This window comes from Nesoenas mayeri (genome assembly GCF_963082525.1).
Source record: "Nesoenas mayeri genome assembly, chromosome: Z".
Lineage (NCBI taxonomy): Eukaryota > Metazoa > Chordata > Aves > Columbiformes > Columbidae > Nesoenas > Nesoenas mayeri.
The window spans coordinates 3,357,298-3,384,950 of NC_137542.1; the positions used below are offsets into that span (position 1 = coordinate 3,357,298).

The 27,653-nt window shown below is 35.7% G+C and overlaps 1 protein-coding gene across 1 annotated transcript in view; it reads right to left on the bottom strand.

The window, feature by feature from the left end:
• ADGRV1 (adhesion G protein-coupled receptor V1) overlaps positions 1 to 27,653 on the bottom strand; it is a gene marked incomplete at both ends in the record, with an annotated part of 263,072 nt that overhangs the window by 204,052 nt on the left and 31,367 nt on the right. The window contains 17 exons of the mRNA XM_080362309.1: positions 3,495 to 3,704; positions 5,068 to 5,879; positions 6,641 to 6,822; positions 7,038 to 7,282; positions 7,760 to 7,975; positions 9,187 to 9,402; positions 10,410 to 11,019; positions 11,433 to 11,572; positions 12,852 to 12,932; positions 14,365 to 14,494; positions 15,101 to 15,303; positions 15,913 to 16,093; positions 17,505 to 17,681; positions 19,466 to 19,839; positions 22,462 to 23,205; positions 24,280 to 24,497; positions 26,152 to 26,278. Of these exons, the coding sequence (XP_080218435.1) occupies positions 3,495 to 3,704; positions 5,068 to 5,879; positions 6,641 to 6,822; positions 7,038 to 7,282; positions 7,760 to 7,975; positions 9,187 to 9,402; positions 10,410 to 11,019; positions 11,433 to 11,572; positions 12,852 to 12,932; positions 14,365 to 14,494; positions 15,101 to 15,303; positions 15,913 to 16,093; positions 17,505 to 17,681; positions 19,466 to 19,839; positions 22,462 to 23,205; positions 24,280 to 24,497; positions 26,152 to 26,278 (4,866 nt within the window). The remainder of the gene's footprint in view (positions 1 to 3,494; positions 3,705 to 5,067; positions 5,880 to 6,640; positions 6,823 to 7,037; positions 7,283 to 7,759; positions 7,976 to 9,186; positions 9,403 to 10,409; positions 11,020 to 11,432; positions 11,573 to 12,851; positions 12,933 to 14,364; positions 14,495 to 15,100; positions 15,304 to 15,912; positions 16,094 to 17,504; positions 17,682 to 19,465; positions 19,840 to 22,461; positions 23,206 to 24,279; positions 24,498 to 26,151; positions 26,279 to 27,653) is intronic.

The window sequence follows — 27,653 nt, forward strand, 5'->3', positions numbered from 1 at the left end:
AAAAAACCTAAATTCTTTTGTGCTGGGCTTTTCTGCTTTTAGTTCACTCTTGGAAAGAACTACCAAAATATGAGGGAACCTGGTACAGATTAATATATTTGAAAGTAAATGCCCATCAAAACACACACAAATAGAAAAGTAATACCTGTCTGTGAACTATAACATAGTAAATGTTGTATGTACCATTAATAGTTTTCTGCAACAGATAACTGACAAGGAATATACACTCTCCTAATATTTGCAGGGTCTTGCGACTTACATAGTGCATGCAGAAAAATGCGTGTAACTGCTTCTAAGTTCCACCTATGTGAGTTTGAGCTTACCAATATTATCAGCACTAGAAAATAAAATATCCAGAAAATGCTAATATTAAATAATTTATAATTTAAAAATAAAATATTCCAAACTAAAATATTTCTAATTAAAAAATATATATATACATAATGTCTTATAATTCCTGGTTTAATCAGTATCAACTGACAATGTGCACGTACAAGAAGCAATTATGGTATTTTTATTGTTTTACTTACATTACAGATGAGTGTATTGCTTCTCTATGTTAACAGCATTTTTCAAGCACGCAGAATTTAAGTTTACCAGCGTTGCATGGGCTTTCAAAGACATGAAATATGAATTAATCTGCACTACTGAGGTGCTTGGAAATAATAACACATGAGATTTCATATTCTTACTAAAGAATGAACAAAACTAAACGTAAATTTGTCAAAATGTATTTTAGTGATGCATAACAGAAAACTGACAAACTTAGCTCCATTCCTAACCGACTGAAAAAGTCTTTCTTAGTATTGCTATAAAATTACTTGATTTTTTTTCTCACTGTTGCAAAATCTGGAATTATTCCACCTTCTGATCTGTGTTATGCACACGCTTAGAAGAAAACATATTGAGAAACATTGAGATACATTTATTATATGAAAGCAAAAGAGAAGATGTGGTGTTAAGTGGCTTCTTACTCCATGGTATAAAGAACTGAGCAGCCCAGCCAGTCTCTATTTAATTTAGGGTGCTATCTGGCTATTCTGGTGTATTATAGCACAGCTAAAACTGGCCACAACAATTTGAACATTTTTTAGATGTGTTCAGGTTTTTTTAGTAAGGAAATATTAGCGAGATGCATGTATATTGGCTACTAAAAGAGATATGACGAACTGACTTCACGAGACCTTAATGTAATTAATTAAAATATAAAACTGTGAAGAAATAATAGAATTGCATACATTAATTTTCAAATAAATAGAATTCTATGTGTTATTCAACGTCAACATTTCAGATGTCATTTGAGCCTTGAAGATGTATCAACACTTGAGTCTTTGTCATAAGTTGTTCCATGTTGCTTCTAAGAGAATAAAATAATTCAAAATTTATTGACATCACAAGGATTCTGCTTCCACAGTCAGATATCTGAGGATAGCCTGCCTGTTTTTAGGTTCCCCTGAAGTTAATTTATTGTGTCATTTAACACTGCACTGTGCACTCTATCCTGTTTGAGAATTTTGCATCATTATTGTCAACAAATAAATACTTAACAAAAAATGGTTACTTTAGTACCACTGCAGAATGCACAATTTAGACAAAGCTTATTTCTATACAACATTATGTAATATAATGGACTTTCACTGAACACTGGGCCAAAACTCCTAATGATGCAGAAGCCTCTTCCACTGTAATCCAAACACTAAGAAGAAACCTGAAGTAAAATTCTTAATTATTACTGGCCCCAAGTAGTTAATTACTGACCCATATTTCTTTGGTCAGTTTTACCAATATCTTTGGTATCCGTATCCAGAAAGAAATACTAATAAAGTACTAATCAATTTCTGAAGATTGAAAGTGTTATTATGCTGGTTTCACTATTTTGAGTATTGTAACTTTTAGCTTTAGATTTCTGCATTTAACAGGGAGAAGAAGGGGGCTCAGCCTTCCTCCTCTTCTTCCTTATTTTAAGCTACTGCAGTGCATTTTCCTCTAATACAGTCATAGCCAGACAAACGTTCCATTGCCTCTACTAAAGGTGATAAATAATATGCACAGCTTGAAAATAATACAGATTTACTTGACAGAAATTGTTAAATAGTACAATAAATAAAAAATATAATTATATTTGGTTCTGTCTGACAAATTTTGTTTTCAGAACAGAAAAATTTGATACCAAAAATAAAACACCGAAATAATCTAATCTTTTTTTTTTTTTTCATTTTATTTCATTTTACCAAAGGGAATTAGTGTGATTATTTTTTCTTGCTGGAAGACAACGTTCTTTCACAAGCTAGAAGAAATTGGAATCAAATAATCTCCAAACTAGAGCAAAGTAATTGCCAGCATTTTTAGCACACTGTGAATAATTAACCAGTGAAAAATATTCAGGGTCACCATAACCTTTGGGTATGAGACAGTTTGTATTAATTCCTTGAGCTCATTAACAGCATTTCTTAGCCTGACAGATTGCAGCTGGCTTGGCAGGTGGATCAGAACTGGTAATGTGGAGGAATAAAGGACAAAAAACAGGCACAGAATTAACACAAACCATATCTAGATTGGGAAAAATAAAAAAGAAAAAAGAAAAAAAGGAAAAAAAAAGTTACTATGCTCTTTCATCTCTAGAAAATAAACAAACAAATCAAACAAAACACATTTGGTTGAGAAAGACCCAACAAAAAATGCAATGTAAACATTCCTGGACAGCAAGTTATCTGTTTTGACAACTTTTCCTGCCCATTTTACATGTCAGAGAAATATGATGCTGCGATACACTGAAATTCCAGAAAAGGCTGCCAAAAGCAATCACCATTAGTACTGTTACTGTCCTATGGAAAACTGCATTAACCCTTAGATGAAACACACAACCAAGCACTAGTTTCTTCTAAAGCACTAGTAGAAACCTTTGCTCCCTATCAAATTATTATTACTACTACTATTATTATTTTCCAAATGTCATGATCGAGTGATGACAGCAAGATTGCTACATTCCCAAATTAACCACATAAACAAAAAAACTTTAAAACAGCAAATTATTGAGTCAGGAAAAGGGAAGATGTGATCGTAATCTTTCTGTGGGAATATTTTCTAGAAGATTTATGGATATATGAGATTTGCTTATTATTACCAATAGACGTGCATGATGGGAGCTACAAACAGTTCTGGAATATGATGTAAGTGAATAGGACAAGGCACACTAAAAGGGGATTTAAAATGCAATACCAGGAGAAGCAAGGCATGATCTTCAGAAAAAAAGGAGAAAGCACATATTATGATATATGAGACAGTTTTGGAAATGGTGTACTCATCATCTCCAGTCCTACTCTTGCAAGAGCCAAAAATTCAAATCAATAGATGTCAAGGCTGAGGTTACTCCCTGCTTGCTGGCATTCTCTGAATGGTGATGCAAACAACCGCTGTAAGTTGTAATAAACAGAAAGCATGGAGATGGAAGCGAGAGTTACACACACTGAGTGTGGTCAACACAAAGAACCCACCTTCACGACCAATAATCGACCGTGAGGCTGTCTGGAAGCTGATAATTCCTGCCACGTTGTCACTCGCCAGAATAATCACCGTGACAGTGTCAAAACTGGGCAGAATCCGGCTCCCTCCTTCAGTATGGATGAGGCTGATTATGATACTTTCATTATCCTCTGGCTCCACATCATCTAAAATGGTCAGTGTGACCATCTTTTTTGTTTCCCCTACAAAGAGAAGAACATATATGTACTTATGTGTGCTCATTGAAATCACCTTTAAAAAGACTTAATAATTTTATTTTGTAGGTAATATTTTTAAAATATAAAAAAGCACACGAAATACATTTATTTATTTACCTGACTAGAAGTTGCTGAATGTCATTATGAAGTTTTATTCAATTAATATTGAAAAGCTACATTAGGCAAACGCAGTTATCAAATTATTAAATATAGTATGTAGAAATAACAATGTAGGTATAATTTGAGAGTATCTAGAATCTTTATATGCATTGTAAGTATTCTGACTTTCAAATTTAAGTTAGAAAAGGGGAATACCATTTTTTTAAAAAATTACCGAGTATGTAGGTTCTCTGACAAACCATATATGTAAATATGTACACCCAATTTCAATATATTTACTGGGTCAGGGCATGCATTAAAATAAGCTGTCAATGTGTTACTTGTCTTCTGGGCTATTAAAGAATGATAGTGCAAGTAGCAAAGATGATCAATTCCATCTCTCTGGAATCTATTATAATTTACAACACAATCCTGTTGCTCAGTGCATGGGCGTAACCTGCGCTTTATGATTATATCAGTTTCCAGGATACATATATTTCTTGCTAAACTGTGTTCCAGAATACTTTGAAAACAATTTTTACTAAACTTATAACCAGAAATTTAATTACTTGTCAGCCTAAGAATCACTGCTTGCAACCATTCCTTTGGGCTCAGAGGAATTAGCAAGCTAGCTAGCACACCAGCATCTTTACTACACTCCCATAAATTGCTTTTGAAATAGCTGTTCAGACAACTCTGACTTAGAAAATATAAGATATATCTGTTGTGCCACATGGTACTTAAGCAATGTCTGCCATTAAGTTGTTCTTCCTATTTGCAATTTTTTTTAATATGCTGTTATGTTATGAAATCTATGCGATCTCAGAATCTAAAAAGAGACATCGTGAAACATTAGTACTGTGATAACTAAAAGTTAACAAAAGACCACTCAGGCCTGATTCTCATTTTCATTATCTTTCATATAACAACAACCTTCAGCATTATTATTCCTTATTTATTTGATAAGGTAATCTTCATAATACACGTTGCAGTATTTCTTATAAAAAATACTGAGATGTTTATGCCCTTCATCGTTGTTTTTTTCCTACAACCAACGTGTGTTCTGCAACATAATGCTATATACTAATTAACTATATTATTTTGCATACGTATCTTGAGCATTAAGGGTGGTTTAACCTAAGAATAAAACATCACTTATCAAAACATCCAGAGGACTGAGCTCCTGTCAGGTTATTTTTGCTTTTATTTAATTTTATAAATCAGAAGCTAATGCAAAACCTTGCCTCACCTTCAGCGAACACCAGAATCTCACCAACACCTACAAAATCCAAGTTTGGGGTGGCAGTTCCACCAACCACATGCCATTCCACTGTCACCTGTCCCAGGCTGCCTTCTGTCCTGTGGACCATCAGCTGCACGGTGGCCTGAGGACGTTCTTCTACTTCAACATACAGACCTTTCTCGGTCGCATTGGGACTTACGCTGTAGATCTTGAACACGCCAAAAGCATCTCCGTTCATCATTATGATAACTGTGGAAGTATTTGGCTGTCCTATAGCAGGCTGATTTTTTGAGCTGGCTGAGATGTTCATTAGCTCAACTTTCAAAAGGGATACAGTGAATTTCTCATCCAGCTCTGGCAGATTGTCAGGCAGGATGGTGACCGTGAGATTTGCAAACTCTTCACCTTCCTGCATCGTGGCCCACTGTCTAGTAACAGATTCATAATCGCTACCAGCGATGGCTTGTGTGCTAAAGAGAGCGGATGCACTGGTGATGTTTTTCTTGTAGGTCCAGAACCCTGAAGCGTTATTTAAGGGGCTGATGTCTGATGTCAGCCAAAAGCAGAGGGGAATCTCAGAGGCACCAGAAAATATAAAGGCTGAACACACTTGTTCTTTTAGGCACTGAGAGGCACAGGCAGACAGTGGGTCACTTGCTGCCGACACATTCACTCTGGTCTTGGATGGTTGGTCAGGAATTCCTTGTACAGGAGACTCGAAACAAGACAGGATATCCTGACCTTGCTCAATGGCAAGAGCTACGACGTCAGTCTCGGAAGTGCTGTAAAATATCTGCAGCTGACCAAACCTTCCCCCACTAAAAGACATTAAAATAAAAAAACAAATAAATCAATATTAGTTGATGAAGTGTATCTAATATCCTGTATGTTTCTGGGTTAAAAATAAAAGTGATCAAAATCAACTGGCCCTTCCTGAATTGCTGAAAAGCTCCAAATAACTGAAGCGGATTCTCTTGAAGGTAATACAAGAATAACTACATTGCCATGTCTTATGGACAGCAAATTTGATTATTTACAGCTTGGGTAGCAGTCTGTTAAGAATGCAAATATGTGTTTCTATAAATTAACTAGAAATTAGTCTTCTTATGGCTGGCAAGGAAGAAAAAGCCTCTGCTGCCCACCCTTGTCATCTTTCCTCCTAGGTGTCCTCAGATTAATGTATCACAGGCATAAAACCCGCTTTGCTTTTCTTGTTCATTTCCATCCCACAAGGGTTTACCCATTTTGTCCTCCAGTTCAAAGCACAGGAACAGGTTGTTATGCAGCTTTAAGTGCCTTGATGATTCAGTAGGCAAAGTGAAACTTCAAGTATACTGTGTACATTATTTTTACATTGTACATTAAAATGAGTATCATATTTAAGTACTTTATGTACATTTCTAATAAGCAGACATCTATTGCAAAAACAATGTATATGAAATAAAAACGTGTTGAGTGCACAGATCAAGAAATTTATGCAAATACTTATTCAAGAGTAGCATTACTTTTGAAATTGTAGCCAAGAAAAAAAAGAAAAAAGAAAAATAATAGATAGAAATAAAGCAAACATTATACAAACCTTCGCCTGACTGTTATATTTGCAAGCAAATTTCTTTCTAGTGGCTCCTGAATTCGATATAAGGATTGATGAAAGAAAACTGTGCCATAAGGATTATCATTGGCAGGTATTATAATATTTGCCACGCCATCTAACCCAATAGCACCACCATTGGAGGCCTGAGTTAATTCTACATGGACAATCTCAAAAAGAAAAAAAAAAGAAAAAAAAAAAGAAAAAGAAAAAGAAATAATGCAGCTAAACAATTTTTGGTATTTCTAAAAATAAACACAAGCAATGTAAAATCTGAACTACTTGCACTTTCCTGCCAGAACATTCCTTGTTTTCCTTTGCAGACATTTCTTTAACAAGTTAAAACTCTCATACTATTCAAGAAAGACGTAACTGATTTACTTACTTCTTCAATTTCCGGAACATCATCAGCCAGGATTTCCAACAGCAACATCTGAACAGCTTCCCCAGGAGCAAAGCTAATATTACCCGAGGCAACCTGCAAGTCAGCATCAGCGGGATGCCCATCAATGGTAGCAACCCACTGAACAGTAACGTTACCAAGTGTCCCCGCGTTGCGGATTATTGGCAGATTTACAGTTACTGATCCAAATTCGGGCTCCTCCACAGTGAATTCAGTAATCTGAAAAACTGAAGTACAGCACAGAGAGGTGTATTTCATTAACAATGACATTGGAAGTAAATATAGCACCTCAGCTACTGTAGTACATAGTTTTATTTCGCTCGATTGCATTTACTTGCACAGATAAATCACTTTTAAATAAGTTTAAACTTCAAAGCAAATTTTCAGTATTAATATATTCATGTACACAGTAAATTACATCTGTCTCTCTTGGGAGGTTCCAAAATCTGTTTTAATCTCAGACTGGACAAAATCTTACTGTGCCAACTGACTGTATATTTTTTTTGTTATATTAAAGCACAATTACTCCTTAATTACTTTTTTTTTTAATTTAGTTTATCTTATATTTTCCTTTACTGTCTTCATCCAGGTTTCCAGTTTGTCTTCTGAAAGTTTTTATTCAGTTGCCCAGTAAGAGCTCACCCACAAATCTGCAGTAAAAACGTTAACAGAAGAGAGAAAATACGCGAATATGAATCATTTACCAAAGGATCCAAATGGGTCATCAGAAGCCTCAATAGTTATGATTGCCCTTGTCAAAGATCCAAGCAAGGCTCCTCCTGTTGTTTGATTCAGCAGCTGAACATAAAATGACTCCTCAATTTCAGGACTGATGTCGTTAATTATATATATTGGCACAGCTTTACTTGTTTCTCCTTCTAATAAGACAACATCTGATGAGGCTACACTATAGTCCTCACCTAGATTTGTAGAAGTAAAAAAAACCAAATAACAAAGAGCACAAAATATTAATGAATTACAGTTCAGTGTATTGAACATCATCAGTAATACCTCTCTTTTTGCTTACACATGCATTCCTCCATGCTTTTATGTGGTTTTCTGCTGTTTTTTTTTTCCTTTTCTTCTCTATCTTGAAACCCAGACAACACAGTCTTTTTTTATTTTCCTTTGCCTTTTAGATATCTGGATAATGTAAAGTAAAACTTGACTTGCAGAGTTTGCACTGTTAGACCAAGAGATAGTTACAAAAGGTCCATTATTGTCTTCCATTGACAAGGTCACACTACCAAGATGTTTCTGTCTTTGAACTCTAATTGGTCTCTGGCTTTCCAAGAGATAAAAGTGAACAGAAGCACCTTTGTAAAGTAGAGTTTAGTAAAAGGCACATTTTGTGTGTGGACCTCACTTTAGAGGAACTTGTCTCTACAGATGTCTAGATGAACAACTGTGATACACTCTGCTTCAGAAACTAATTGAAAACATACTCTGGCATCAATCTAGCTACACATTTATTTAGATAAGTCTGTCACATGCATCATCCACCTATTCAGTCTTGGACACAGCTGAAACACCGTGGTTGTGGTTTATAACTAAGTGATTTTGATCCTGCACACTTCCCAAGTTGGCTCCTTTCTTCATGTATGTTCTGTATAGCAAGGACCAACCAGAGAACTTAACCTCTCAATTTTAGAAATGCAAGCTTTCTTGGGTTTTGATTAATTTTGCCTGGTTGTTTTACAGTTGAAGGCCCAGCTCTCGCTTTCCCTCCAATAAGCTCACCTCAATAATGCACTGTGGTTTTAAATATGTACACAGTACTGAACAGCAGCTACATATGCTACTATAGCTTTGTTTGTTTGTTTGTTTGTTTGTTTGAAGAGGTGGTGGGCTACTAGGGAAACAAACACTCCAATTCCTTCCCTCATCTCTCTTGCAAGATCCTTCAGTGATGATGTCTCACAGCTTTCTAAAAGCTGATGAAGAGTCTCCCCCATAAGGCTTGGATTCCTATTTGCAAAGCACAGTCAGTAAATGTCTCACTACTTCTTTTTTTCACTTGTTTTGCAGAAGCATATTCAATACGCATATGTTTGCTTCGACTGCTCAAAGCATACAGTACACTCTTTCCACTTATCATAGACTTCACACTTCTCCTATTCTGGTTCCTTACCAGCTGTTGCTGTTATTGGCATAGCTTTAAATTTCACAGAAACATCTGCAAATAATCCCCCGGTTCTGGTCACATTAATGATTGGTCCAACGTAATTTTCAGCAACTCGCACAGTCGCAGCTGAAAGCTGAAGTGTTCCAAAAGCATCATCATTGGCATTGATAATTACATGAGCTATCGTCTCACCCTCTGATCCAAGCCGAGGAGAATTTACAACTGCAACATAAAGATAACTTAGTGAGGAGAGACATGAGATGCTTGTTCTTTGTGGCTGAAGAGTTCATAGACATACATGTGAGTTTCGTGGTCAGTCGCCAATAGCTTTCAACAAAATTATCTTTTTTAGAATTGGACAAATTATAACTACAAACTGCACCAACATACTTTCGATGTTTGAATTATATTAGAGCAGAAAAATTCAAAATTTAAAAAAATATATTAAAATTTATTACTCTACCATGCTGTGGAGCATACAGGCCATATTTCTTTTATTTATTTGTTTATTTATTTTTAAAAGGTGAGATATTCTGAAATCATTTGTTTATTTATTTATTTGCCCATAATTTCTACAGGTTCAAGGCAACCTTGGTTTCATATCTGCTATGACAAAATATAAATAACATTTCAAACTCTCAGCAGAATTAGATTTGAAGTTTCCCTTAACTTCAAGATTAATCTGGGGCAGGTGAGCAATTAAACACACCAAGAAGCTTTGAAGTACAAATCAGGCTGTAATGACCTGAATTTATCTGAATGAGGGACAAAGCAAACATTCTCTACACTAAGTAAGCAACATGTGGCTGTAATTCAACACTGATTTATTCTTAAAATACCTTTTGGCTTTCAAGAAGGGAAACTAGCTTAGTGATTTCTTAATCCTGTACTTTACAGAAACAACATTAGACGAACAGGTATTAGTAGATGAACAGGTATTAGTAGATGAACAGGTATTAGTGCATGAAAATAATACTGCGACATATTTGGCCTGAAAGACCTTGGATAAGGTGATACAAAAAGGATAAAGAAATGGTCATCCAGCATTTATGTTAAAGGAAATATCTATGCCAACAGCACATGGGGCATGTTACTCAGAGTTTTCTGAACTACACACAGTTTGGCAGAGGCAAAAAATGTAACATTTAACTTGTTGCATTTTATCCTATTAGATATAAATACTATCCTTCAGATTCACATTTTAGATTTTACATATGTAAGATACTTACTTGGCCGATCCTGTACTTTCTCAATCAAAACAATACTGCTTAGCTCCACAAAAACAGATTCTGACCTCTCTGGATCATCATCATCCAAAATAGGCAAAGATATTGTGGACTCACTTTCGTTGGCTGCAAAGATCAGGTAACCTGTTACGGGTATATAATCTTTTCCCTGTGTTGCTCTAACAACATCAGGTGGAAGAAAAAGTGACTTTTCATCATCGCCAATAGTTCTGTATGTTACCATTACTGTACCGAGGAGACCACCACGTCTCACGACTGTCAGGGAGATATTTTTTGTTTCCTCCTGAACTTTTATTGGTCTGTTTTGTTCAGAAAAGATGAAGACTCCATATGGATCATCATTAGCTAAAATAGTTAAAGTTGCATTAGTGTGGTTTCCAAGGCGACCACTGGAGACATTGGTGATTAAAACTGAAAACACCTTATCCAGTTCAGGAACTTCATCAGGAGAAACCTGTACAGTAATATTTGCTCTTGCTTGGCCAACATCAAATGATACATTCCCATATGTAGACATCAGGTCTTCGGTAAGATCACAGGCTATGACCCAATGCAGTGTCACCTGGGACAAGGCCCCATGCGTTCTCACAACCTAAGCGAAAAATATAAAGATATGCTTATTTTTCTTTTATGAGAAAGGAAAGCATAAAAGTATTAGATGGAATAAGGTGAAGACATCGACATGATGGGTTAAAAATAAATTTGTGGGTTTTTTTTAAAAAATGTAATCTTTATCACGTCAACTTTGCTGCATTTGTTGTATCATCAACACCGTGGTTTTAAAATAGTAGTACCTCACATGCAAATAAGTAGAATTGATTTTAATAATAATTAATAGATATTTTTATTACATCGTTGTAGCTTCAAGCTGAACTATCTCAGTGTAAAATAGCAAAACAGAAGTTATAAACACTGTGGACTTAAGGTGAAAACACCAGTGGAAACCCATTCAAAGCAGAAATAGAAGAGGACTGGACAACGTTATGAGATTCAGAGCTTTCTAACCTGCAGCACAATCTTGCTGTCACCATCTTCGGGCTCAGTTCCATTTACCAAGAGCGACTCAGTGCCGAACTCAAACACACCATGAGCATCATCAGAGGCCTCAATAGTCACAAGGATGTGAGACGCGATTCCCAAGCTGGCTGTTAAGTGCAAGTTCCAAAAAAGGTTATTTTTTCTAGCATATTTTGAAACAAAACAGCTAAAGAAATATGTTACAAAAAATATGCAGGAGGGCATGACCAAAGTATCGATGCCGTTTTGTCTTTGTTTTTTAAAATGAGTGGTAACTATCCACATGGATAAGGAGCTGACTTTCAATACTGCAGTCCTGTCAGCCCTTCTGTGGAACTACGCAACAAAGAAATATATTGAATATATGAATATTTAAGGGAGGAAAAGAAATAAAAATGCAGGTTTAACGAACAAAAATGTAGCAGAATTTAGGATGATGGGGAGTTATACAGTAAACCACAGTGTAAGCAAGCAGACAGACTAGATGAATGCAGGTCTCATCCTAACATAAGGGAAAAATTAGTCTAGTAAATCCTACTACTAAAAAGATTGTCTCGGATGAGGTAACTTGCTGTTCAGACAGAGAAAGAGCCTGGCACTTAAGAAAACCATTTCTGGAAACCAGCACTTTAAAACAAACCCAAAATATGATACTCAGAACTGTGGTTAAACCACAGAATTAATCTCAGATTCAAACTAAAATCCTGTGCATTTACAAATAAAATTGAAAATGAAGTAGTTATATTGAAAAAAATACTCAATTTTGACACTCATATAACATTTTCAGTTCTGCAGGTTTAATTTGAAGTCCTAAATGATTAGGGTTTTCCCTTAGATTTTATGTTATTTCTTCATCTAGTGTTTCTTAAATTTTCTCAGTATTAAATTATCTTTACTTTCTGTATGTCATGGCATAAATACAAACTTAAAGAGAAGAAATGAAAAACAATCAAAACATTCCCTTAAAAAATCTAACATAGTTGATTTTCTTTAAGAGTGTTTTTGACATGTAGAGAATCAAAGTAACATATAAAGCACCCATCAAAGCATACAATTAGATAATTTTAAAATTACCTTCTATTTAAAAAGTATCTTTGCTTTTTGCTTTCCAGAAATTGTCAATTTTTCAACAAAATTAATTTTGCCAACTGTACTCCTACAATTATTATATTGTGTTTTGCAACAGTGTACTTTTGATGCTATAGGAGCTGTTGTTTTCTAAACACTGACTGCTGTTGAAACTAAACTGTAATGAAAAAGAATGATTTGACAGAACTTCATGATAAATCTAAATTAATCATGTGTAACTGCAAGTAAAGTGACATCATGACAAGTTGTGTCAGTATGGTAATTTATAAGGGACATTATGGTTAGTAATAAAAAATAGAATTAATCAAAAATGCTTACCATGTTGATGTACAGTTGGAAGGAAGAAATCCATGTTCCCATCACCACTACCACTGTCATCATTTCTAAAGAGCTCAGCAACTTTAAGATGACAGACATACAGATATATACACATATATACATTTATAAATAAAGAGAAAGCAGAAAGTAATTTAAATATTTCCAGACAACACAAAAGAGCAGGAAGTATTCTAGGAAAGCATCAATTTTGGATGTGAAAGTATACAGGATTTCTGATAAAAGCCAGAAAAAGTACTCTATATGTCACCTCTTATTTAATTTATGACATTGGAAATAGCAATGGGAGGTCAGAAGGAAAGAAAACACCTATTTTCTCTTTTCTTTCTTTCTTTATCTTTGTGTCCCTTCTTTCTAATTCCCCTTTATCACTCCTAAATGAGGTTTATCATGTATAAATTGGAAATACGAATTAAAACAAACAAACCCCCAATCTCTGCTATTATAATATTTTCTTACAAAGTTAAAACATGTCATAAAGTTGGAAAAATGTGCAGAAAGCTTAACTAATGGAAACTTTACCCTAAATTTTTCACTTGAGATTGTATTGGAAAAGCCAAAATCAGGATTTGTGTTAAGAGGGTATTTGTCCAGTGAATTACTAAAGTTAGCTGTAAGTTCTCTGACAAAAAAATATGTAAAGAGGAAAGTTAGGTTATTTTTAACATAAGAACGATTTCAACAAGAAGTCCACATGCACAAAAGGTCTGAAGCTTTTATGAAAAGCACCACTAGGGCCACACTGCACCATATAAACAGATAAAATCACAGCAGAAAGATGGATTCATTCAAGGTAGAACGATACAACTTCCCAGATGGTACCACACTTGCCTTTCTAGATTGCTTTAAAAACATCACATTATGGCTGCCAATCTTTCTAATTACTTTTTTTCCTCAAACTAGGTTTACTATATCCCCTAAATTTTTTTTCCAGTGGAAAAAAAAATCTGTAAGTGGCTTTATGTGGCAGGGGAACTAATATCTTACAGCAAGATTTCCTTTCAGTATTGTTCTTGTCCCAGTTTCCACAGTCTCCTACTGCTGTGATCTCATTCAATATGTTATGAGCCACTGTGTTGCAATTCCTCTGATTTCACTCAAATGGCAGAGAAAAAAAAAACCACCTTGGCTAGTTATCCTTAAATATTTTTAAAATATAGAAATTTCTTTCTAAATTGAAATTAATGTATTTGTTACTTTATTTTAATTCTCATTACCAACCATGAAGCTACATAAAGTGAAAACCCGCAATTGCCTTTACATGACATAATGCATGCTAATAATACACTTTATTTCGGATCTGGAGGTTTCCAGCAATGATTAACAAAATATCTGAAGATCAGCTCTTTCCTAAGAAAAATTACAGCTGTCTGGGGGATGTGGAAGCATTTATCTTTAGAAATAACATGGAAATAGTACACCTAAGAAAGCTAAGATTTTAATGGATGAATAGAGATCATGAAAACCCAAGAACACAATGATATATGGGCCTTACCTCCTCCCTCTGGGTTCAACAGCTCCACTTTAAAAGTCTTTTCTAATTCAGGAATAGAATTATCAGTGATGTTAACAGTAATGTACTTGTATCTTTCTCCCGGTTGAAATTCCAGTGTGCCCACAACAGCCTGCAATATGAAAGCTCTTCACAGTCTAATGTTTTCACGCATATGAAAAAAGAAACAGAACCTTGGTTTTGTTTGTCTTTGTCAAAACATCTACTTTTCTTCACCTAAAAAAAGAAAATCTGCTGAATCTTTCTTGTGAGAAAAAGGCATCTAAATTCACATAATTCTCAGCATCTGCATTCATCTACATTTTTCTGCACAAATACCTGCCAAACAAGCAGACACAGGTACGTACAGGTTGTTTTGTTGAACATTTACAAATCCTAGTATGTACAAACATAATCTTAACCCGCACACGCATGTGAATGCTCACCTAGAGTTTGATTTACTCAGCAAATATCCGTTGCTGCATTGACAATTTTAATAAGGAAAAAAACACGAAACCAGAGGAAATACAACATACTGCACAGAAAGGAGGTAAAAGTCACATCATGATATATATACTTTAAGGTACGTATTACACATTCGTCACATCACTATATAAAACAAAGTGTTTCTGTGAAGAGAATCATATCTGGGCTAAAATAGTTAAATTAAAGTTTATCCAAAAGACAAATAACTCTGATTAAACTCTAAAATAATTACACACCTTAGCAATGGCCATACCTGGTAATCTTTAGGGCTGGAGGCTGTAAGCGGCACTGTTCTGTATTCCACCAGAACTGTTCCAAGAAGGCCTTGTGCACGAACTACCAGTAATGTGATGTGTCCAACTTCTTCTTTAACTGTAATATGGGGCACAGCAGAGGCTGGCAGAATCATTTTGTCACCTGGCTGAGGAGGTGGTCCCACATAGAACTGTAGCAGACCTGGCAGACAAGAAGTACTATTTACATGGCTTCTCTCACTGAATTTACATAATGAAAATAAACTGAAACCAAATGACATATTATATTTATATTTTATGACATTTCTGAACTTAAAAATTGATTATTGATATGTCCCTAGGCCTCAATTTTATTACTTCCTGGGGTGTGTTTCGTACCTTGCCTTCTCTCACTGGTATCAGTCTTGATAAAGCCACAGCACAATAATGAATTCAGCTCTTCCCAAAAGAGGCTCAATATGTCATAGTGTTTGGTACTTATTGATATAATAAGCATACAGAACTGTCTCGCTTTGTCAGGAATTCTCACCTGAGAAAAACTTGCACAGGATGAACATGTAACCTTTATTTGCTGTCAGAACGGAATCAGTGCCTGTTTGGTCATGGAAGCTTTGATGTCTTTTGGTTAAATCCTCAAGAATAAGTAACTCAGCTTTCACTCTTCTATAGAAATTATGAATTAATCTCAATATAGATCAAGTGAAACACTTGGCATTTCTTCCCCAACTACCAAGGCTAACCAAAATTTTATCTGTTGAGTTACAACTGGAAATTCTCTACCAGAAGACTGTATCATCTCCATCATCATTACCATATGGGTGGTCACTGGCTTTGATGCTGATATCAGTAGTTTCCTTTTCTGGATCTATACTTGCTCCACTGGTAGGAGTTGAGCCTAGTTTTCCATCTCCAGACACTGCAGAGACTAATGTCACACGGAAATATTCATTTAGCTCCGGAATGTCATCATCAATAACATGCAAATTTAAGACCTAGAGAAGGATCAAATCATGAAGAAATCAAACTGTGCAGCAGACATTACTTACGAGTTTCACAACCTTGCCTAACTTGACAAATTCTTGATTAGTCAGTCAGCTCTATCTGCTGTGTAGTTCTCAAAGTAATGAAGACAACACTTTTGCTTTGCACATAATTTAACCTAACTTCTAGGATAATATTTCATGTTTAGAATATGTATTCCAAAAAGAACGTTACCAAACTGCCAGAAATTAAGGCATATTTTCCTAAGTGCTTCACCAAGCAATATGTTATTATTATATCTTAAGATAATCATAAACTGTGTTTATTGAAAGTGCAATATCTGGTAGATTTCAAAATCTTGGAGAAATTGTGCTTCTGAAAAGACATTAGTGAGTAATCCAATTTTGACAGCAAAGAAAGCAAGCTTTTTATGTCACCTGACACTTGAGATTGCAGATCATACTTCTAATTAATATAACCTGCTCTGCACAGGCTAACATATTCACCTCAGACGATTCCAGCATTCTGTATATTGTGATATGATTAGACAAACATATAGAAGAAAATTCAATGGAGAAGTACAGCTGAACGAACAGCGATGTGAACCAACTATTTTGAGATATCACAAGTTTTTGCCAAGCTCTGACCACTCACACTGTTTAACTGGGACCTGATCCCCAGTTCTAGTGGAGCCACTGATTTCCTTCAAATGGTGTCAGTGAGTTTCAATCAGTCCATACTGACTTTGGCAGAGCGACAAAAGTGAAAACAAGTGTCGCTTTCTACCAACAATTCACCCTTTCTATTTTATGAACGCTAATAGAAAACAACCGTGAACTTTCTACTGTATTTTGGTCTCGCAGCTCTTCTTAAAATACATGTGAAATTCTCGTACTATGGGTCAGGACTGAATTCATAGAAACAGATTAAGAAAAAGGGACAGAGCATGGCCAAAAGCAGTTGCAAGAGCACTTGATTACAGCAGTGAACTTTACTGCTGTCTATTTAATTGATGTGGAAGTAAATCCGAGTTACAAACCTCAGATTGAAACCTGACCATTTTCCAATTTCAAAACGAGCTGGATACATTATTTCAGTACAGGACTTCCTATGCTCTGAGTATACACATACACATATTTAAATCTAGTCAATATTTTCTATATTTATATAGATGCAAACACATGCAATACATTATGTGTATTCAAATGTACATGCATAGATGGTGACCCCTGAACACAGATCTCTAAGCATCTACCATTCAGTTGCTACCTGTCAGAGACAGAAAAAACCCTGTAAAATATAACAAAAGGCACGTGAAGGAAACACTTTCCAGTATGAAAACCAGTCGAGCACCCTCAGAAGGTATTTTCCAGCAGGTTTGCAAAGGACAGTATGAATAGTTAATAGGAAGGTAGGGTTTACCTCTGATCTCTGCCAGGGATGGAATGTGATAGTGCCGGTGCCGTTAGAAAAATCGGTAATAGAGTAATTAATGCCAGTGGAATCAACCTGCGAGATAATGTAATTTATATACACATAGTCCAGGGCTCCCCTTGTACGCTCCACGACACAGGATATAGTGGAACCCTCCTCAGCAGTCTGGAAGAAAGAAAGAAATTGAAATGTTTGTTAATGATGTCAGAGTAAACCAAGGCAATAAATGCGAAACATGGAATTCTCTAACAAATGGTCATGTAAAACATTGCTGTCATGTTGCTTTCAGCATTTTGGAGTGGTAGAAAGCTGAAACTGACTTGATGGTGGTCAGAATAATCTTAGTGGAATTTGCAACGGGACTACAAAGGTAAGAGAATAATTACACTCTGTTGTTTGTTTTGGACACAATCTGTTGGCCCAAACTACACGCCAAAGACAGACTTAATATGCTTGAAATGCATATGTCAAAAAGATATGAGAATATTCTTTCACATTCATGTCAATTACTTTAATTCTAGCTAGCAATACTTTTTAAAAATATTTGGATTTCTCCTTTCCTCAACTACAAACATAATGGGGGGGAAATAAATTAAAATTAAACTATACTACCTTCATTAAGGAAAAGCTTTTGTATGCTACTGTCCTCTTAACAATTCTGTTCTCACAGGGAACATAACGTCAGTAGCAACAATTTAATATATTTGGAACAAAATAGGTGTTGATACTTACCATACATTTTAGAAAATTATCATCATAAAACTGAAATAGTAATAATTTTGTTTGAAAACTGCCTGAAAGGCCAAAGCTATCTTATGCATTATAGAGACTGTATTATATATATATATATATATACACATATACAGAGTATATATATATATATATAGTCTGTATAACAGAGTATAGCTCCTGCATGTGCCTTCATCTGCCTAATAGACAGATATGCACGTAAAGCAATTAAACTATTGATAAAACAATGCTGTGTATCTGCATCATCACCGAGAGCTCCAGCTTCCCTGGTGAAATAGACACAGATAAGTGCAAAACAATTAACATGCCATATAAATTTTTAATTTTGCTTCACAGTTGGCTGATGATCTGTGGCATCACAGTATTACCAGTGGCATTTGAAACTGAAGGAATCTATTATCATAGCATATGGCAGGCACATAGAAAGAAAACTGAACCAAATTGAAAGCCAGTATCACTCAGGCAAGATGGTTACTTTCAAATACATCATAAGCACTTTGGTTAGAAAGAATGTAATTAAAAGGTCATGGGAGTTCCCAAACTGGAAAATATTCTGAAACTTGTCCTCCAAAATAATCCAACACCAAGATAAAGAGGTATTATACCTTTTCGTTCATAACTGATTAAAGAAGTAAAAATTAATTACACTTATTTCAATCCTCCCAAAACAAGAGGTAAGTTTATGTATTGCGTATGTGGTGGCTATGGACAAAGAACAATTTAATGTTTAAAAAACCCAACGCACAGATGATATCAAGTGAATTCACACCAAATGTGCAATGTATATTTCGTACAATATGACAGCAAATGATTTGGACATATACCTCACACTGTTTCATTGAACGAACTTTAGACAAATTATTTCAAACACAGAAAAACAAACTTAAAATTTTTGTAACAATCCACTCTCCGAACACAAAAAAAAATAAATCTGATATTTTAATTGATAACCCAGTCTCAAATGTGACAGAAGTAAACAAAGAAAAATGTTCCTCTAGAAAAATTTGAGCCTTATTCTTCAGTTTATGTACTAAAATCAATTTTCTTAACAACTTACACATTTCGAAATCTTAGAAAAACTTTGCTTAACTACAAAAGCTAACAATGTGAAATCAAGGCCGTGAGCAGGTCAGTTGGTCTTGCCATTCATTTTTCTGTGTCCAAAACTTCATTTATTATTTTCCTTATGAACAACTTACCTCAGGAATACATGCTCCAGTGAAACCAAATAAGCCATTAGCATTATCACTTTTCTGTATTCTTAATCTCGCTGTGGTGTTTTCTTGTGAAATTCGAGCTCCGCCACGCACAGAAACGAGCTTTAGGATGAACAACTCCTCTCCTTCTTCCTCTTTGTCATCCTTTGCGGACACAATGAATGATTTATTGGTCTCTCCTTGACGATATTCCAGATACCCAGAGATAGGGTGGACATCACTTTTCGCAGGAGTTGCATGGAGCTCATAGATCTCTGCTCGGGTCAATTTACGCTCGTAAAGCCTTACATCCTGCATTAGCCCTGTGTACCTACTGCTGCCATTGATTCCTGCTCCGATTCTCACCGTTCCTGGACCTGAGAAGGAAATTATAATTTTCTTCAAGTTATTGTATTTCTTCAAAGTAATAAATCTGCAACTGAATAGCTGTACTTGTTACAAATCAATGGTAAACTATTTATTATCGCTGGATTAGGAATTATATTGATCTTTCCCCTCTGCTCTGCCCTGGGGAGACCACACCTGGAATCTTGTGTCCAGTTGTGGCCCCTCAGTTCCAGCAGGACAGGGAACTGCTGCAGAGAGTCCAGCGCAGCCACCAAGATGCTGCAGGGAGTGGAGCATCTCCCGTGTGAGGAAAGGCTGAGGGAGCTGGGGCTCTGGAGCTGGACAAGAGGACACTGAGGGGGGACTCATTCATGGGGATCAATATGGAAAGGGTGAGTGTCAGGAGGATGGAGCCAGGCTCTTCTGGTGACAACCAGTGATAGAACAAAGGGCAATGGGTACAAACTGGAACACAAAAGGTTCCACTTAAAGTTGAGAAGAAACTTGTTTGGGGTGAGGGTGGCAGAGCCTGGCCCAGGCTGCCCAGGGGGGTTGTGGAGTCTCCTTCTGTGCAGACATTCCAACCCGCCTGGACACCTTCCTGTGTAACCTCATCTGGGTGTTCCTGCTCCATGGGGGGATTGCACTGGATGGGCTTTCCAGGCCCCTTCCAACCCCTGACATTCTGGGATTCTGTGATTCTGTGAAATGCAAAATCAGGAGGTTCCTTGAGCCTCAATGTTAAAGGTAGATCATCAAAAGCCAAACAATTCCATCCTAGACTGTTCACATCTTTCACCCTACCAGCACATTACCACCATCCTTTATTTTTATAAGACTTTGAAACATCTCTTATTCCTTCAGAGAGAGCTGTGCAGAGCACAAATGCAACCCCTCTCAGCTTTTGTTTTGCTAAGCAGACGCCCATGTTGTCTCTCTCTGTTAGGATAGTTGATCCACTCTGATGATACTCATCATCCCTGCATTATCCCTTCTGCACAAGTTTTACCCCTAATGCAATGGGAATATGGACTTCAGAAATGTATACCAAATTCCAAATGCTTTTAAAGACAACATTAACAGATCTCTGTTTCCAAACAATTATCCCACTCAGCAAATCATAGGATAATAGCACTGTTTTCACAAGGATTCTAAGCTGGCATCTCATACTCATTCCTATTGTGTTAAAACACATAGATCTCTCTTCTTTCCAGCTGTTTTCTGGATTTGGAAGAAAATCTACTCTTGAATAGATATGGCATAGATATGACACTGAGTGTGAGTTCTAGAGATGAGCAACTGATAATGGTCCCAGGGCACAAGGAGGAGGACAGTGAGAAACACTCCACTACTGTGCTCACCACTGTGTAGCATCCAACATTAAATGGACAGAGATTAAATCCTTACCTTATACTTGTAGTATCTCCAGAGTATATGCCATCTCCACTAATATAGAAAATTTACAATGACTCAGACATATCCTTCTAGCAACAAAAGCATTATTGCATTTCACACATCTTTGTTTTAGAAATTGAAGGGGGAAAAAGATCTTTTCTCAGCTACAGTACTGCAAGTCTGATGGAAATTATTAGTTGCAGAGGCACTATCTTGTTACAGAGGGCAAATTTATCTCTCAGAATTAAATTACTGGAAGTTTAGAGGTAGAAATAAAATATTACATTATACAATTAATGAAGTCTCCTCTCTATTATCACTCTGTGTTTGTGGACATATATGCATGTAGTTGTATACATGTTCAAATGTCACTGTATCTTCTTTAATTCTCCTTTCATTATAAACAGGAGACTGCATTTAAGAATTCAATAATCATTCTCTGTCTATCCCCATCAAAGAAAGCATGTGAAACTGAAAGTGAGAAGAAAGGAAAAAGGATGGCAATGATCTCCAATTAAAAAAAATGTATGTGGAAAAGTGGTAAATAGAAGAAAGAATACATATAAATGTATTCCAACCACATAATATCTGACTTTATAAAGGAATTGTTCCGATATTTCTCTGGTCACTACTATGCTAGTTCAGATTGAATATCTGTAATTGTTACCTATGACTAAAAACACATCTGGGACTACCCAGTTCCATAAACTGAAGAACACATGATGATGTTCCTTGGAACACTATTAAACTTACATGCATAATTTTAACATACCATATAAATACATACTTAAGTAAATCTATGCCCTGAAAAAATCTACTGCTTACAAGGTATTGGCTTAGCTTAAAATAATACACAACCAGAAACAAAATTGTTATTGTATTTTGTTTCAGAAACTGAGAAGAAAGTGTCGTTTCTCAGCTACAGTGCTGTATATATTAACAGAAATTATGAATTGCAAAGATATATAACTGTATGTATACATGATATTCATGCATACATAAATATAAAAATAAATTATTGATTTATTTTGAAACCATTGCAAGCCAAGTTTTCATACATTTCTGATTTTTTTTGAACTTTCACACCTCTAATTTGCATATGTGTTTTGAAAATCATCAGAATTTTCTATCCATTCTTTTCAATTAACTAAACTGATACAATAATTTCAGTATCTTGAGTACACCTGTCAAGGAGCTAGACTCTTCTATACCTTGCAGAACTTTACAAAGAAAAATAATGCAGGTTATTGGCTCACCATCAGCAATTGCTTCTCCTTTAAGGCTCTTCATTCCTCCCAGAATGGGAATTCCATCCATGTAAAACTCAATTATACTTTCATCCAGAGTAATCAGAAGGTGAAGCCAAGTATTTTCATCCAGATATTTCAGTACTGTTGCTTTAGCCATATATGTCATATTGGATCCTAATGTTGTATAATGAAGCACTACAGAAACATGAGAATCATTTGTTTGGACTTTCACACCATAATATAAGGTCCCATTATCATCGTCCTTTTCAATGATGTAACCATCAGTACTGATGTTAGGAATTAACCATGCTGAAAATGTAAAATTAGTTGCTGCAGTATTTCCATTGTACGGGTATTCCGGACCAATAATCCCAAACGCATCCTCTTTTCCACTAAAATACAAAGCGTCTGTTCCACTGTGGTGTCGCCTCATGTGAGGCTGGGATTGTACTGAACTTGGAAACGATCCCAGCAACAAAAAGTCAATCATTGATGGTAGCCCATCTTGGAATGTACTGGACAGTATTTCCCACCCTAACCGAACAACACCAAAGGTGCCTTGCTGTCTCCAGATGGTGAAGTCTGTAATATAGGAAAGATCATCTTCAGAAAGAACATCTTCCACTATCTCTCTGTCCTGGCTCACCGGATCGATAACAAAGACTCCAAAAGGGTCGTCATTGAACGGGATCATCACGGTCACAGCAAGGTTTGTTTCAGATAACTGACCACCAGGACCAGGAGAACCACCTATACATGGAAGTTAGAGCAAACCTTAATGGTCGGTTTCCAACCCAAGAGTTTGAAATAAGTTACTAAGTACTTAAAGTTTTCTTAACTAAATATGTTTCTAAAAAGGCTTAAACCTTCTTTAAGAGCCTTTGACCTCTTAGAAAATGTTCTGATTTAATAATAACATAATTTACCTGTAATGTTTTCGAAACACTATTGTGATAATTTTCACAGAAAACAAAGCAGTATGTTGTTTTTCAACTGCAGAACACACATTCTTCTTTCAGCTAAAACAAGATCATCTCTAGTTTTTCTGAATTAGTCAGTGAGACAGGTTACCTTTGATTCATTTGACAAACATGGGGCCAAATTCAGTTCTTATATTGCCCCAAGACTTGCACAACATGGAATGGCAAAATTTGGCCCATTGCCTCTGAAATAGAAGCAGAGATATCTTGCAAAATCAGTAACCAGTCGTGTATTAAAGCTGCCGTCAGCTCCTGCCATTAGAATGGTAAACCTTCATGTTCAAAGTGTGCAGTGATCTACCTATTATAAGTAGAAAATCTTCCATACACACATATGGATTTCACTTACAGGAAAGGTTAACACATATTTTCAGTTGTATCTGGACACAGAAGACCAAAAATAATACTGAGGTGGGAGGAGTCCAGGAGATTTGGAACTCTGCTCAGTATGAGACCTGTAGTAGTTGTAATTTAAGTCATATGAAGCGGTAACTATAAGCATTTTACCTACTCTAGAAAAAAGCAAGCAAACCGACCAACCTCCACTACAGTAGACACGCATAGCCTTTAATAGATTTATTTTTTCTTCAACTGCATGAAGAGACATCCTTTTTAAAGGTCAGATCATCAAAATGTGTACAACAGTAATTCAGGAACTGAATAACTGCATTCATATATTTGAATATCTAAGTGAAAAACAAAACCTAAAAGCTTACCAGAAAATTATAGGATATCAAGACATGATTCAAGGCAAAGCTCTTTCCAGAGCTGGTCTCTTTTTGATTCATTGAACATAATTATTTTCAAGCAGAGAAGAAGGGAATGGTGATATGGAAGACAATACCTGAAGCGTTCACCAACTTTAGAACATAAAATTCATTGAATTCAGGAATTTTATCTGAAACAGCACGGAGTGTGATTGGCTTTGATCCTTCACCATCCATGAAGCACACAGTCCCGTAAGTTTCATAGAACTCTTCTCCTGGCCTCAGCGCAGAGTCATTGTCAAACAGCTGCCAGGTCAAAGAGACATTGCCAAAGTGTCCTCTGTGTCTCAAAACCCTGTTCGGAGATACAGAAAGAGTGAATGTCTTGGCAGGTATACATCAGCATTCATTAGCAAGAGAAAAACACGATTACACTAACCTTGCTTACCGTGAAAAATAACATACGATGTTCTATATAACCACTATCAATAAATACAACCACGAACAATAATACAATCCTCTTCGAAGGTCCACAATTTCACAATGTAATTCTACTCCTGTGTATCCCATAGGTAGTTTAGAAAAAACATAACCAATGCAGGTCCATGCAAAGTAGTACTGTTATGGTAAACATTAGTTTGTCTTCCACTTCTATTATGTAAATAATAAATATGAATGTATAATAGTTCTGCAATGTAACATTAAAAATTTATATAACTGGCCAACTTAGACACGAAAGCGACTCATCTACATTTAACCACAAACATTTCTCCCTTTAGCCACCAAACCTCCTTAAAGTTTTTCTTATATTGGTATTAAATTTGGGTTATGGTCTAAGTCCTTCAGAAATTTGTGGGTATTCCAGATTAAGGATGTAGTAAATGAAAGCAAGATTTTATTTTTTGTATGGCTAACTGGTAAATCTAGTAAATCTATTCCATCAGTGAGGACTGAGCAAGGTTGTTAGATGTTGGTGATCTTGGTATCATGTGCTTCCATAAAGAATTTGTATATAAACATGTTTAGTTCAAATTATCATTCTTCACCACATCAAATCAAAAAGATTTATCCTGCAAATAAGATTATAAAGGACAAGCATAACAAAACAAAAGACACAATGTATTTAACATCCTCTTTTCTCCAGGTTTTCCGTTCTTTAGATATTTAACACAAGCATAAAGGCCTAATTCACACTCATAAGTAGCTGCTTATAGTACTTAAACAAACAAAAATATAAAAAATAAACAAATATCCCTAACTATTCACACTATCACCTTTATTGTGATCTAACTTCTCTTTATATCCTGTCTAGAGGTTTTCTAATAAAAAAAAAAAAAACAGTATCTCTGTCAAATTATAACCTCATCCTGACTTTATGGAACATAACAAGTAAAGATGCCAGGCAAATTCATTTATTAACCCTTCCTATTCTTGAATACCTCCCAGTGGCTGGAAGGAAAATACTTTCAGAGTTCAGACTAGGGAAGAATATTTTCAGTCTAGAAGACTTTGAGTATAGACTTCCATCTGTTATCAACAGATAGGAGAAAAACAAACTATCAGAAAAAATACAGTAATATAAGTTGTTTGTAGAGGAAGGCTTCAATTTAGGTTGTAAAAAGAACAACCACATAGTCATTTTTAGCTGTATTTTGAGAAGACTTTTTCTTCTCAGTTTGTCCAGGTCATATTCTGCTCAATCATCAAGACTCCTCTGTATCTAAAGTATACTGAGAATATAACAAAACAGCAATGTAGTAGTCTTCTTTATTTACATTTTCACATTCATTTATGTATACATTTTAATATGCACAGTCTACTCGAAAATAAAACAGTTGATGCCTTCAACATGTTCACAAATCATTTAGTCCAAAATTTAGTAAAGCTATTTTCCTTTAACACATTTTTATCAATGCAAATTCATACAGGATTACATGAAAGTTCTATTCACAATGTACCATCTGCATCAGTTCAAAAAATGTGTCAAGTACTGTTTTAAAGTTACTTACAAAAAATTGTTACTTTTCCCTTCTTCCACTTGCTTCTCTAAAGTCTCCAGGGAGAAAATTCCATTAGGATCATCATTTGCTTCAATAATAACTGTAGCCACGCCAGCCTTAAAGATGACAGTGTCCCCTAAAAAGAGGGTGATGAATTTTATCAAAATTCAGAAATTGATGTAACTCTAAAACCAAAGGTGGTTCCTTCTCACATCAACGGCTTTTATGCACACAAAGAAACGAACAGCAATAAAACAATCAGTGAAAACCAATATTTGATATATTCACTAAGGGGCAAATCAGAGTAAAAATACTTAAGTAGTATCTCATGCAGAGAGCAAAACAGAAGACCTGCAGGAAAAAATACATGTGACTTGACCTGAGAAGATGTCATTTTGAGCAGAAAGTATTGTGTGAGAGGTAGTACTTCATGTTTGATCAATTGGTTGTCAAAAGAAAAAAAAATGTGTATTCAAGGCCTCCAGCTCTTCTTTAGGCCTAGAATTGAAATATTGCACTTAAATGGAATACAAGAACAGTCTAAGAGTTTATTCATATCCATATCACAGCCTGTCTGGAAGGAAAAAACATAAGATTCCTGTGAAGTAGAGGGAAAGACAGTAGGATTTCTGTGCTTATTTTAGCACTGTAGGGGTATTCCAGCACTCTTCATATGTCCATAGACATACATTATGTTTACACCTCCATCCTATTTTTCACACTATTTAAGAGCATTATACAAGCTTTTGTTCCAAACTAAAAAATATGTTCACTGCTTTACCTTCATATACCTCTACCTATATGTTCTCTGAGGTGCAACAGTTCAACACAATTTTCAAGAGAGATGTAATAATCAAAGCAAATATATGCAACATATCATTTTTTTTTCTTTTAAGAATACGTATAGAAATATTATATATTATTAATGATTCTAGAGAGGCTGCATGATGCTGCGATCCTTCTTTGAGAAACAAAGGGAGCCTGGAGCCACCCATTCTTGTAGGACCAGTGTGCCAGAAGGAAAGCCATTATATGTTCCCAACAGAGTAGTAAGAGGAAATAACAGTAGAGAGAAGTAGAAAGAAATCACCAAAGGGAATATTTAACAAGAGAGAAGAATGGTTTTCTTCGATCCTTTCCATGAGGAAATGTTCTGGTGCTCTGCAGGAGACCTGAGTATCAGGGTGAATGCAAGCTGACCTCCAGAAACTCATAAACTACCTTATGCTCAAATAATTGCTAAAATTTCCCCAATAATTCTCTGGCTGCCTGCTACCAATGTCTAGGGCAGGATTCAGCTCAAGATTAATAAAGCCTGTGAGCAACTCATAGGCCAGCCACAGGATGGCCACTTTTGTGTAGTCTGACACACTTTCTTAATCTCATTGATGGTGAATCAGATAATTAAAGACTGCAATGAGGGCTAAGACACTTAGTATGTACATCTAAATGAAGAAATCCAATTTTAGATTTCCTTATCTTCGATGGAATACCTGGTAGGCATTTTATTT